The 13,051-nt window shown below is 53.0% G+C and overlaps 4 protein-coding genes across 4 annotated transcripts; 2 read left to right on the top strand and 2 right to left on the bottom strand.

Moving 5' to 3' along the window:
- Positions 1-4,390: 4,390 nt before the first annotated feature.
- Positions 4,391-6,746, top strand: CABS01_16299 (uncharacterized protein; the record flags this gene model as incomplete). The annotated part of the gene is made up of 2 exons (XM_060549630.1): positions 4,391-5,595; positions 5,654-6,746. 2 exons carry the CDS (start codon positions 4,391-4,393, stop codon positions 6,744-6,746), a joined length of 2,298 nt encoding a protein of 765 aa, XP_060389526.1.
- A 196-nt stretch (positions 6,747-6,942) lies between these two features.
- Positions 6,943-7,811, bottom strand: CABS01_16300 (uncharacterized protein; the record flags this gene model as incomplete). The annotated part of the gene is made up of 3 exons (XM_060549631.1): positions 6,943-7,163; positions 7,271-7,447; positions 7,592-7,811. The coding sequence occupies 3 exons, from the start codon at positions 7,809-7,811 to the stop codon at positions 6,943-6,945; spliced, it is 618 nt and encodes a 205-aa protein (XP_060389527.1).
- Positions 7,812-8,914: 1,103 nt separating this feature from the next.
- CABS01_16301 (replication factor C) lies at positions 8,915-10,148 on the top strand (the record flags this gene model as incomplete). Its single annotated transcript, XM_060549632.1, has 2 exons — positions 8,915-9,698; positions 9,754-10,148. The coding sequence occupies 2 exons, from the start codon at positions 8,915-8,917 to the stop codon at positions 10,146-10,148; spliced, it is 1,179 nt and encodes a 392-aa protein (XP_060389528.1).
- Positions 10,149-11,243: 1,095 nt separating this feature from the next.
- CABS01_16302 (uncharacterized protein) lies at positions 11,244-12,824 on the bottom strand (the record flags this gene model as incomplete). Its single annotated transcript, XM_060549633.1, has 3 exons — positions 11,244-11,819; positions 11,878-12,650; positions 12,722-12,824. 3 exons carry the CDS (start codon positions 12,822-12,824, stop codon positions 11,244-11,246), a joined length of 1,452 nt encoding a protein of 483 aa, XP_060389529.1.
- Positions 12,825-13,051: the final 227 nt, after the last annotated feature.

Consider the following 13,051-nt stretch of genomic DNA (forward strand, 5'->3'; position numbering starts at 1 on the left):
CTTCAATCGATGTCAGCCGCTTTTGGGGGGAAGGGTGGCCTATTGCACAAGTCTGTTCGGCCAACCGTCAAACCCGACAGCTGAACCTTGGATAGAACCTGTCAGCACATGTCGGCATGCCTCCCCGTCGGCGGCTTGAGCGAGTGCGAATTGTTGTTGTAAAGATGCGCAGCAGTAACATCAGACGAAACGGTTAGCCCAAGCGTCGCTACAACTGAGGGAGTGAAACCGGAACTCCATGCGAAGACGACTGGAGTTTCTGAAACCTAGTCACCTATCATTCGACGCATGAAAGTACCCAAACAGGTCTGGCGCCTTTCTTGTCCTCGTCTTCTAGAAGCCTGCCGGTTTAGACAAAGTCCATATTGGCAGCTCAGAGCACCTGCTCTCGGCTGAGAAGTCTTCAAATGAAGATCGTTGGGAGGGTTTGGCCAGAAATCATTGAAATACAAGACCCTGTTCCAATTGCGTCTCTTATTGTTCCCTCCTGGTCGGGCCTACCAGTCGCCGTCATCTTACGGATCCGTGTAATTTGTATAGGACTTGACTGGCAAAATGACACCATAAAAATACTGGGCTTAGTCTGAAGTGTTGAAGGTTAGAGCTGGAGTTAGAGCTCTATCTAATCCCAAAACGGGAAAACTCGCCCATCTGACGAAGATAATCACCCCGAAGAAGACCGTCGGATGATTTGGAGACAGAAGCTCTGTGGACTCCCCATGCTACCCCAAATACGGCTCACATGTCATGGCGTTTTCTCGGCATTCTCGTACAAGACCCGACAGATGCAAGAGCGCTCCCTTCGCTCCTAGGAACACCTTCCTAGTCACTGCAATTTTGCAGGCTGGAGCCGTCGTCCGATGAACCAAACTGACGCGTTCACCCGCGTGTCTGGTTTCTTTCCTCAACTGACGTGACGTGACAGCCTGCACAGGATCCTCGGTCTCGGTGTCTCTCTCTGTGATTGCCGAACTGAGTCTATGATGAGAATCCGAGCTGGTGGAACACCTCTAAGGGTGGTGTTCTGCCAGGCCACCAGATTCTCATCCCAACGCACTTCCATCAATTGCCGGAACTTCTCTCTCTCTCTACGAGGATAATAGCAGACGGGCTCTCCTGAGCGGATCGATCGTGAGCGAAAGAGATGATTGATGCTGTGATTGGCGAGAATGCACATATTACTAAAGTCTCTTTTGATCGAATCACCAAATCTCCTAGCAGGCGATGCGCGATGCATTGGGCTTGCGTACTTATCTTCATCATCTGGCTCCAACGATCGCTATTGCATTGCAGCCCCGTTTTCCTCAGAGACGCGGCACCATTGCCATAAGATACATTCAGGTGGCCGTGTACTGACTGTACCAGTCAAGCTGGGAACTTTTCGAGGCGACATGCCAAAATCTAGAGTCCTGCTACACATTTGAAAGCAGATGTTTCTCTGCATGGATCAAGCGGCAATGCTCTACGCGCATTTAGCTATTTGCTGGCTGACTTGAGAGATGGCGGGGACGAGACAATAGAATGAGCTTCGTCAACTCAGACACCGGCATAGGAATCGTGCTGACTCGAAGGCTCATGCCAGAGTAAATGACTTATTATTGCCGTAAAAATGGCGGAACGTAGTACAACATACTGGTCGGCTGGCCCGTCGGAATCTCTTACTGATCCTCAACTTCGTCCGTAGTGGGATCTTCTGTCTGTCCAATTTGGCAAAGCCCGCTCACTCGAGTATCAGATGCGTGTTCTCGAAACTCGAGTCGCAGAGAGTGGAGGACAGAGTGAGCCGCCTCAGCCGTAGCTGCTGTGGGCGGAATTCGGATCAGAGGAACGGACCTGCGATCGGCCGACAGCCAACGCAACTGGCAGACGTCCAGCACTGACATTGTGTATAGTTTTTCCCAGGAAGAACCAGGTGAAAACTTAATATAGCCGCGGGAACTCTTTCGTCGAGGGGCCCGGTATGTGGGGTGGGGGACTGGGATATGCCTTGTATTGTCGCAGCGCCGGATAGGGTCTTCTTTTTCTTGAGTTTTGCAGGTAGTTTCCCACCAGTAGCACAGGCATATAAGCTTCAGATTTCAACTCACGTCGCTGAGTCCGATGTGCACAGTCTTCAACGCTGGGGTCCTTGCCCGCGGGCACGCTGGGGACATGAGAGCAAGACGTTCGACGTTCAAGTACGTAAAGTGTGCATTGGTCTGTATCCGTACCAAGTCCGAATCCCAGCCCCGTTATCCGCGGTCCTGGAAACATTTTAAAGTATCGCAGTACGAAACTAACAGGGGCTGCTGTGCGGCATATGTCAGGGTCAGGGGGGCTTAATGGTCGATCATATAGCTGAGTAGCCTCCGCCTAGTACATGTGTATCCATACGATCAAGCGTTTTCCTTACCGGCAGTTTGTGCAAAAGCCACATCGCGATCTGCAGCCGGCACGATTTAAGCTTGATGCTGGCTCAAGGTAGATCGACGCAGGCATGGTGTGGCGATCCTATTGTCAGCGAGCAGGGCCACTGATTCCCGCCCTGGTAGAAAGGTGCTAGGTAACCGAGACCGATGGCGTCTACTTTTTCAACTCCCCAGCTGTGAGACCGACTATGTGGCCGAGCTACATTTCAGACATCTCCGGAGCCTCCATGGATCTGGATGACCACCCTCCCACACTAAAACTTTACGGGGGAGCGGGAAGATCATTGAGGCCGATGCGCCTGTCAACCATCGCGGCAGTAGCAGACGCTGTCAAGCAGAAAAGCTTCTCTCGCAAGCTCAGACATCTTGACACGGCACACCTACAGGATAAACGAATGTCTGGATAAACTCTTCTCACATCCACACACTGATCAGTGCTTCAAGTCTCTGGCTCTGTTTAGTGTGTGTGCCAAGCTCGCCTCGACCTGACACATGGAAACTGCTCGCTGGAAGATCGGCCCGTGGAGTAGGAAGAAATAGCGTTCAAGAGACATGAAAAATGTGCCCGGAAGTCATGGATTGATAGTATCGAACTTACTGCAAAAGCGTGCATAGAGGAGTTCCGGGCAATAATTCACCCCTTGCAGTCAGTCCGAAAGCTCGGGAAGGGAAATCAGCCGTAGCATCAGGTCGGACTCGCATTGCTCGCATCCTCCAACGGCGAAGAGTAGGAAGATGACGGAATGATTAACAGCAAAGACATTCTTGACAGCCGGTTGCCTTATTGGGCTGACAGACCCGTCAGGATGGGTCACAGTTACTTATATTACTTGGGGTGCGAACAGACAGCCCAGGTGGGCTGGACCCGTACAAGAGACAGGCAGCGACAGGCAAGACATTCATAAAAGACGGGATGAAAAGGTCATCTTCTCTGCTGAGTTGCTTAGTCGGGGCAACTTTTTGCGGTGAGAGCACCGCCTTCTCGTCCCAAAAGGGAAATAGTTCGCTGTTCCCCAACGGCGTCTGAAACGAATTGCCTCATTCCACTTGCCCTCTGAGGCAAGTGGATGGAAAGTCTACAAACACACCTCACCCATATTCCAATACCGGCCCGCTGCTGAATACTGGTTCAACGTCGCAGCGAGCTACTTGTGAGTGCTCGGGAGAGGAGTCTGTACAAGGGAAGAGGAGGAGAAAGAGGTGAGAAGGATGGAGCGTGAAGACAGTATGGTTGGGATGAGATGCGGCAACATTCATTCTATTAAGGGTCTCATTAGCACCAAATATCCTTTCTATCACTTTCTTCCCCTTTTTCGAAAAAGAGAACGATAAAAAGTGCCAAATCGTTGAACGAAGAGACACTACACTTAACCGAGATACGCTGGCAATTTGTTTTTTGCTCCTGAAGAGTCGAATACCCCGTGGCCAAATTATAAGGAATACACCCATCCAATAAAGATTTCCTTCATAACCAGAACGTCTCAGAGAATCGAAAGACCGGACTTTCTTCTATTAACGACCCCGATCTGCGTACGCTTCGCCTTTGGCCGTCATCAGCCTTACTGCCCTAATGCCCTATCTGGGCATGCCCATCGCGGCACTCTTCAAGTCCGGAATTCCGCAACACGTCGTCAGCCGGTCATAACGCAGACTCTCCACTGCCTTGGTCAGTTTACTACTACTAGGAGGCCCGCTTGCCTATTCCATACATGCAGCTCGCCACTACATGAGCCGCAATGCAACCTTGGAGCCTGTCATCCTCAACCATTGACTCAAGTCCGGATACGGCTTCTTACACATAGGGATTCACCTGAGACTCTCTATCCGCATTGGGCTGTTCCTGTCTAGTCTGTCTTCTGCTTGCAACATCTCTCAAAGCTGGTTGTACCCACAAGCCGACATCCTGTCCGTACCCCTGATCCGGCAGGCCGCAGGGTCTCGAAGACGAAAAAAGGCAGCGTGCCTCACTTCTAAAAGCAGTCATGGCCGGTCTTGCTGGATTCCTGTATGCCGCCGCTCCTCTCATATCTCTCAAATTCGTTGCTGCAGAGGGAGTTGTCAAGGCGGCACAGGCTTCTACATCACCAGCACTCCAATTAGCACAAGTGGCGGCATCCGTACCAAAGCCAGCAGCAAATCTGTTGTCATCAACGCCCCTTTCAAATACACAGAGACCTGCCGCGCCGGCCGTAGCACTAGCAACTTTGGCTTCTCAAATCCCCTCCATAGCGAACGCGGGTATACCGTCGGTTGCCGGCCAGCTTCAACCTCCACAAGTCATTGTTGAGACGAATTATATCGTATACACTCAAGTCAGGACTGCTGCCCCGTCATATATCACTGTTACGCAAACGATACGACCGTCTCCTCCTCCTCCTCCTCCTCCTCCTCCATCACCACCTCCTCCAAAGCAGATACAGCCGCTATCTCCGCCGAAGCAGATTCACCCTTCACCGATACCAAAGCAAGCGCAACCTCCTTCACCACCCAAGCAAGTTCAACCCCCTTCATCGCCCAACCAGGTCCAACCTCCTTCGCCACCACAGCAAGCAGAACCACCGAGACTCCCATCTCTACCTCCTCCTGCGGCCAAGAGTCAAGCACCTAATGCAGTGCCACTTGTGATTCCCGCCCCATTAGTTGTACCAGCACCGTTGATACTGCCTTCAACACCGACTCCAAAGACGACGCCACAGTTGGCTGCTACTTCACCTTCTCCGCCGCCGCCGCCGCCGCCTCTAGCAGCAGCACCTCTAGCAACGACACTCCTCAGCACTCCGAATCTACCACCACCACCGCCAGTTCTCAACCCGATCATGAGTGCTCAGGGGCCAGAGAGGGGTGGAATGCCCAATCTGAGCCCGAACCCGCAGGCTCAGACTGGTCCTCCCGGCGGGCCTCCTATGGGACCTCCTGATCCGGCCAACGGAGCGTTCCCGGGTGGTATACCCAACAAGAACATCGACTTGCCGGTCACCATAATGTTCATGGTGTTGTTCATGCTCGGTGCGTACGTGCACTTGAGTATTTACCGAAGGAATGCCAAACGTGGTCACAAGTTCCTGATTTCAGATATCGTCTTCGACTTCTGTATGATCCGAACAGTCACTTGCATCTTTCGTATCACATGGTCGATTGTGTCGACCCGAGGGGTTGTGTTGCTCGCGTTGATCACCGAGAACGGAGGGTGAGCTAAGAGGGCCGAGCTTCAAAAGGAATGAACGTTTTGCTAACATGATGCTCAGTGCTGCCCTTATGTTTGCCGTTAACATATTCTTCGCCCAACGCCTGGTCCGCTCGATCCACCCAAAAGCCGGATGGTGTACCGCGTTCAGTCAGTTCAGTTTGATTCTGCTCTTCTCGGTTCCGGCTTTTATCATTCTGAACATGACGTCGACAATCATTGCGTTTTTCAGTGTTGGCAATGTAGATCGCCTAGAAACTACAGACGATTTGCTCAAATTCGGAAGTTCATGGAACACGTTCCTCTCCATATTCCCTGTCCTTGTAGTAAGCGGATGCCTCTCTGTGCCAGGGCCCAAGCCAGAGAAGTTCGGTTCTGGCTCACAAAGAGTCAAGGTGGCCCTGCTTTACCTGGGCTCTTTCCTTTTGATTACCGGACAGTCCATTCGTCTGTTCGCCGTCTTCAATAAGGAATTACCAGGAGCCACGCCGAGCGTGATTTACGGCAAAGCAGTATTCTACACGACGGGGTTCTTCTTTGAGCTCATAGTTGTCGCACTCTACGCCATCATGAGAGTTGACCTTCGGTTCCACATTCCCAACGGAGCACGTGGGCCCGGGGACTACTCTGGCGACAGGGACAAGGGCAGCTACTCTGTCGAAGAGATTGAACGGCTCATTGACGATTTGGAGGTGCCTCATCAGATTATGCGCGAGAGAAAGGGACCGGAAGACATGGAGATGGTATTCACCATTTTCTTCGCCACCAAGGACGCCGGAAAGGATAAAGAAAAGAAGGATACTGGGGAAGAGTCAGACGAAACGTCGTCTGGTACCAACGCCGAAGATGCAGCATTGCCGGAGAGGCCAAAGAGAATTACGAGGAGGCAAACGCTCATCGATGCCATCAACCGACCACCACGGCCGCCGAGGACGCCGTCAGCGTACCCTGACATTCCGGACATGTATGCCCAGATAGGTGAACCAGAGATGCCGCCGAGACGTCCCACGAGGCCATCCATGTATTCTCAGTTCGACAACGGGCAAGCATACGACGCCGGGGCCGACGCGCAGTATCGGCAGCAATACTGGGGTGCATCACCGCCTTACGGAAACGAGAAGGAAGGCATGAAAAGCGTAGACTTGAGACGATAAGGAATGAAGGAAGCAAAGCATTGAAGCGAAGCGAGCGAGTTGCTTACGGAAGCCGCTTGGGCATCCGTCTGATGTATGTTATTCACATATCATGACTACTTTCCACTGATGGCGGACTGTCACGCTGGAAGTGATGACACATGATAAAGAAGGATGAGTCAATAGTCGGCAGTAGCGCCATTTCATTTCATTTCATTCAGCCCCTGGCTGGCCTCATCATGGGAATCATCTGTGACGATTGTCCGACTTCAGTCTTGGTCAAGAAGCCTGCTGATGAGTAAAGGTCCACGATGTACTGCTCGGCATCGAGATACATTGGGTAGCCCAGCTTGTCGGCAATTTCCGTTCCTTGTTGGAGAAGGGCTTTCGCATAGCCCCGTCGAAGGTAGGCCGGGTCGGTGAAAATCAGCTCAAAGTCTGGCACATGGTCAGCGTTTTGCGGGTGGGCGGCCGGCAAGATTGTCAGCGGGAGGCTTGTTCGTGGTGAGCGAACCGGCCGGCCAGGGAGTCAAGAGTTGACATACAAACGTGAGGGTCCTTGCCCATGACACGGTCGTGCTGAGACGCCATGTCGGAGAAGAACTCATCAAGCAGCTCGTCTTTTTGCCCTGCATTAGCGGACGGCCATCGCTTTCGCCACGACCAGGTTCCGTTGTCCTCGGGGCGGATGATCCAGATAAGGGTGGTGGCTGCAGGCTCGCCTTGAACGAGACAGCTGTCAGTCAAACAAGGTACGCATACACATGGCGCCGTTTACTCAGCGGAGTCCGAAGTCCGGTAAGGGTAAGGCAAAGTCGGGGTTCGGACAACCGGCGGAGGTGATCATGTCGAGGAGTTTTCGCTACCTTTCTCGTTCCTGACAACGGCAACTTGACCTTCTTGGGAGCCGTGCTCCTTGGAGAGCATGAACTGCTTGTAGGCGTCGGTCATGTAGGCCCGGCCGTATTCGTTTTGGGGAAATAAGGTCTGAAAGAAGTCACTCTTGAAGGACTTGAAGAAAATTTCGGCGATGGCGGGGGCGTCTTCGAGCCTGGCCGGCTCAACAACGACGGGTGCTGCCGCCATTGGATTAGAAGATCGGCGGTGACGTGGGAGACGAAGGGAATGAGCGTCAAAGCGGGACGGCAGATCAGATGCCAAGGTAGGTGATGAGGAACCGTGGATATGAGGGTGCTGGCGAGGCTCAACGGCGGGTGAGACGGTTCGGGTGGGAGAAATGAGACGAAGGTGACCTCGAAAGTGAAAGAGATCCAGGAATTAGCCCAGTATTTCAAGGCTGGCAGCTATGGCCAAGACATGGCACGACTCTGAAGCCGAAGCCGACTAATACGATGTGAACAGCGGGGTTCCAAACGCACCCCAACTTCAAAATCCCCAGATGGCGTTCCACCGGGAATCCTTGACTCGACTGCGGACGGGTTTTCTGTAAGGTAATGCATCACCTCAAGACCAGCTTGTGTGCGCGGAGAGCGGAGACATCTCCCCGAAACGTATCCATAAGCAAGAAAGGTTACTTAGACAGCCCAAACATAATCAAGGGCGTTTGTCTGAGATAGAACGTGAGAGTCGGGAGACAAACGGCAATTCTTGTCCTTGTCCAATGGCAAGAGCGAGGCTAAAGTCTGACAGTAGTCATACAGACTTGACATGTTTGTGACATGTCTACGGGTTTGCACGATATCACAGCACTTCCTAAGATGCTTTGAGGCAGAACTCAGCAGGCTCGCAGGCTGACAGAGGGCGAGGCCCGAAACACGACTTGGCCAGATCCTAAGGTAGGAAGGGACCTAAGTGACAATATTGGGCCATGGAAGGAACTGTGGCTATTGTGTGATTTGGGATGTGAGTCCAAAACTCCAACTTTGACGGAGGGGTAGTTTCGTTTATGTAATGGAAGATTGCTGGCCGGAGGGATAGTGGGGCCGATCACATTGACCGCCTTCTCCCTCCATCAACCGTGGGGCTCCCTTCGGCAAAGCGTAAGTGGTCACGTGAAGAGCCATTCTTCGACGCGTCTGCGACGCGTCTTCCAAGCGGATGCATCACGTCAAGATTTCTAATTTCCACTTGTACGGGAGTGCCCAATCCGTACGTTGGAGCTCATAGTTCACCACCTCATCGTCCCCTCCGCAAATCATCCAACCGACCTTCCCCGCAGCACAGTCAATATGTCCGATTTCGAAGACGAGATGGACGTCGACGTCCCCGTGTCCAAGGACATCACCTTCTCCTCAGACGCCAAGCAGGGCAAGCGCAGCGCCGCCAACCTCCCCGTCGAAGCCGAAGACAGTCTGCCGTGGGTTGAAAAGTACCGCCCAGTAAGCCTTAACGATGTGTCCGGACACCAGGATATTCTCGCCACCATCAACAAGTTTGTCGACTCGAATCGTCTTCCTCACCTCCTCCTCTACGGGCCCCCGGGAACTGGCAAGACCTCGACGATCCTCGCCCTCGCGCGCCGCATCTATGGCACCGAGAACATGCGGCAGATGGTTCTCGAGCTCAACGCCTCAGATGATCGAGGCATCGACGTCGTTCGCGAGCAGATCAAGACCTTTGCCTCGACAAAACAAATATTCACTCTCGGTCCCTCAGCTAAATCAGGCAGCGGTGGCAGCATGGCATCGTACAAGCTCATCATCCTCGACGAGGCCGATGCTATGACGAACACGGCGCAGATGGCGTTGCGTCGCATCATGGAGAAGTACACTGTCAACACGCGGTTCTGCATCATTGCAAACTACTCACACAAGCTTTCACCGGCACTGCTATCAAGATGCACGAGGTTCCGATTCAGTCCGTTGAAGGAGCGCGATATCAGGGTCTTGGTGGATAAGGTGATTGAGGAGGAGCACGTCAAAATCATTCCCGATGCCACGGAAGCATTGGTGAAGCTTAGCAAGGGCGACATGAGAAGAGCACTCAATGTGCTCCAGGCTTGTCACGCGTCAAGTGAGTACTCATCTGGTTCTGGACAATGGCCCTGGAGAGCATGCTAACAACACAGGTACCCCGTTGCAACCCAAGGACGCACCCAAGGTGGCCGAAGCCGACATTGTGAGGGAAACCATCTCTACAGATACGATATATAACTGCATCGCCGCCCCTCAGCCCGACGCTGTGCAGGAGATCTTGGATGTTTTATTGAGCACAACAGACGTGACGTCTTGCCTGACTACTATCAACACCCTAAAGGTGTCTCGGGGTCTCGCCTTGGCAGATATCATCACGGCTCTAGCGGAGCAACTGACAACACTCGAGGTCAAGCCGGAAATCATGATCAAGTGGCTCGATGGGCTGGCGGATATCGAACACCGTGTGGCCGGCGGCGGCAGCGAGACAGTACAGACGGGAGCTGTGGTGGGCGTCATCAGGAGCGGAGCAGAGTTGATGAGCAAATGAGCAAGTCGCAGTGCAGACGAGGGTAGCCTGCGGAGCATGGATGGATAATTTACGACGTTATGATCAACTACAGTCGTCTCGATATGTCTTGTGTATGATATGCCGAACTGCCGTCTTCCACCCGACCTGGGTCAAGCGGCAATACCCAGCCCGATCTTGTGCTGTGATGCTAGTTTTGGAATGTACACACTGAACCAGTGACAATACCGGTACCTCATGCAAAATGCCGGGATGAACCGCGATTTATCGGTGTGGCCCCTGGGAAGCTCGTCAAGGCATGCGATGTCTGGCCATCTCCAGCCACCCGCTGCCGATTCTCTGCCCTACCTACCCGTCTTTAAATAGCTGTGGCGCATTAGTGGAATGCGGGAGCCGAGATCTGAGTTTGGGTTACTTGGAAGCAACAGGCCTCACACCTCGTCGGCTTCCGGGCCCCGTTTCTTCGCTACCATTCCTTCAGTTTTCGAGATGATCTCATCTCGGAGAGGTTGGGACAGAGCTAACTAGGCACAGAGGGGTGCTGAATGACAATGTCTGAATCGGAATCTGGATATGTACTGTAATATGAACAATGAAAGGCTTTCTATTGCGAGCGCTCGCTCTGACCGTTTGACTCCGTCGGCCTCCCAAACCAGGGCCAATGAAGAACTAGACGTCTTTTCCAAATAAACGCCAAAGTCGTCTCGAAACCCAAGTCTTGCCTCGCCTGCCACGTCATGATGGTGATATACACACACTACAAGAAGAAAAAAAATACACACATGCCTGCGGCTCTATACAGATGCCAGACCGATAGACGCCTGGCTGATTTGGCTTCCATGAGAAATGTTTTGTTTCCTCCCTGGCAAGAAAATCCCGAGTCAAGGGAATTCCAGAGGAGGGGGGTATGTTCCCTACCATGTCCATGAATCCCGTATCCAAGCCCTTGGCGTACTGAGACATGGAATAAGGCCCCACGTGAAACATACGTCACGTCTCAAAGCCTTGAATAGCAGCCGTGCTTGCATATAGGCAGGCCTTTGGTGCTGCTCTCTCGTGGCGACGTGAATGTTTCGTGTCGACACTTAAGTCGGTGATGAATGATGCATTTTCACCTCAGACATCGGGCCACTTGACTGGACCGCACTCGCCCTGCTGCTCAATCCAGGCGTTGATCTTCTCTACAGCCCAGCCGGACATGGTGCGCTTCTCGTCCGTAGACTCGCGCTTGACCGGGTGACCAAGCTTCCATGCCCAACTGAAGCCGCAGACGCCGTCCTTGTACTGGAATGAGAAGCAGGACCTGTCGGCCTCGCAGGCCTTGCGGCAATTGCCGAAGGACAAGTGTGCAACCTTTTCTTCCTCTGTCAAGTCTTCTTTCTTGGCTCGATTGAGTTGCCAATCCTGGTGCTTGTTGGCGGATTCGTCGAGGAAAAATCGGTCATCGGCCAGATTGTCCCAATCGGCGCGCTCAGGCTGCATACGAGGCGCGAAGAATTCATGATAGATATCCTTGATGCGCATGACTGGAGGCGGCTGGGGAAGGCTAGGGTCGGAGTAGCGCTTGTGCTCGTATTCCCAGAAAGTGGAGATCTCCTCGGCATTCATGTGATGCATTGTCACGATGGGGTGGCACCAGTGAGTAGGACCATATGGCAGAGTAAAGGGCTTTTCGCCGTTGATTGTAGGCCACTGGGACACGGTCAGTCCAAGCTGCGTACAAAACAGAGAGATCATGATGAATACTCACAACATTATGGACGTTGACGTCGGCATTATCCTTCATAGCTAGCGCAAAGATGTAGTCTCCGCAGCATTCTTTGCTCGCACGAACATCCCACTTGTTGCCAACATCTTCATGGTCCGCAATCATGTCATGCATAGCCGCCTGAGAGACGATGTAGCCACTGCCGCCATGGCCAAAAACGAAGTTGCGAATCATGGTGACACTACCGAGATAGTGCTTATTCTTGGGGTTGAGGTTCTTGAGCCACTGGACAAGCGTGGGCCAGAGCACGTAGGTATCGGCGTCGATGTAGATATACCAATCGTAATTGGGGCGCATACGGTACGTCTTCTCGGCGATGTGGACATTTTTGTACTTGTCGAGATTCCAACCCTCGTCCTTGCTTACAGCCAGCTTGTTGCAGCTCTGCTGGTCGGCCTGACAGGCCTTTTGGCGGCGGTAGAGATCAAAGTCCTGATTACCTTCCATGGCCTCGGGAAGAACCTTGTCAAGACTGTCCCGAATGTGGTAGTTTGCAACGGTCTGGTCGAGGTCGGAGAAGATGAAGTATTCGGGCAAGCACTTGAGCATGGTCATGAGTTGAGTGGGAACCTTGTCGAAGGACTCGGTGGCGCCCGTCTTCATGATGACGAGTATATTGCTCGTGTCGGGGAAGGTATCGCAAACGGGGTCGTGAGGACGGTAGGGAATGTCTTGGTTCGACACATTGTGCTGTGCCAGGCGGTCGTCTTGGTAGCTCGGGGGTGGCGGAGGAGGCGGAGGACGGCCATCGTGACCTGCGCTTGGGGAGCTGCCAGCAGGCGGAGGTGGGTTGTGGCCTTTGAAGGGGTGGGGTGGTAGTTGGGACCTTCTATCGCCCAGTCGCCGCCGAGTCTCCTCGAAGAGATGAGAAAGATGACTGCGGTGACGGAGACGAGGGCGAGAACGGTGAGGGCGCGACGGGATAACATATTGATGGCGACAATGGGGTTTATACAAACGTCATTCCGTCTTTGGCTCAATCCCATGATAGCACACGTCGTTTATTGAGGTCAAAGGGCGCCGACGGCGGCGATGGCAACGAAGTTTGTTGCCGGACACCAAAAAATGTGGAAGGAAGTTGTAGCCAACAGCTGGCTAGCTGGGTTTTCGATGTGAGAAAAAGTATACAGAATTCGAGGGAGATGGAATAAGGTAG

The sequence above is a fragment of the Colletotrichum abscissum genome, assembly GCF_030869225.1.
Source record: "Colletotrichum abscissum strain IMI 504890 chromosome Unknown Scaffold_90.1, whole genome shotgun sequence".
NCBI classification, from domain to species: domain Eukaryota; kingdom Fungi; phylum Ascomycota; class Sordariomycetes; order Glomerellales; family Glomerellaceae; genus Colletotrichum; species Colletotrichum abscissum.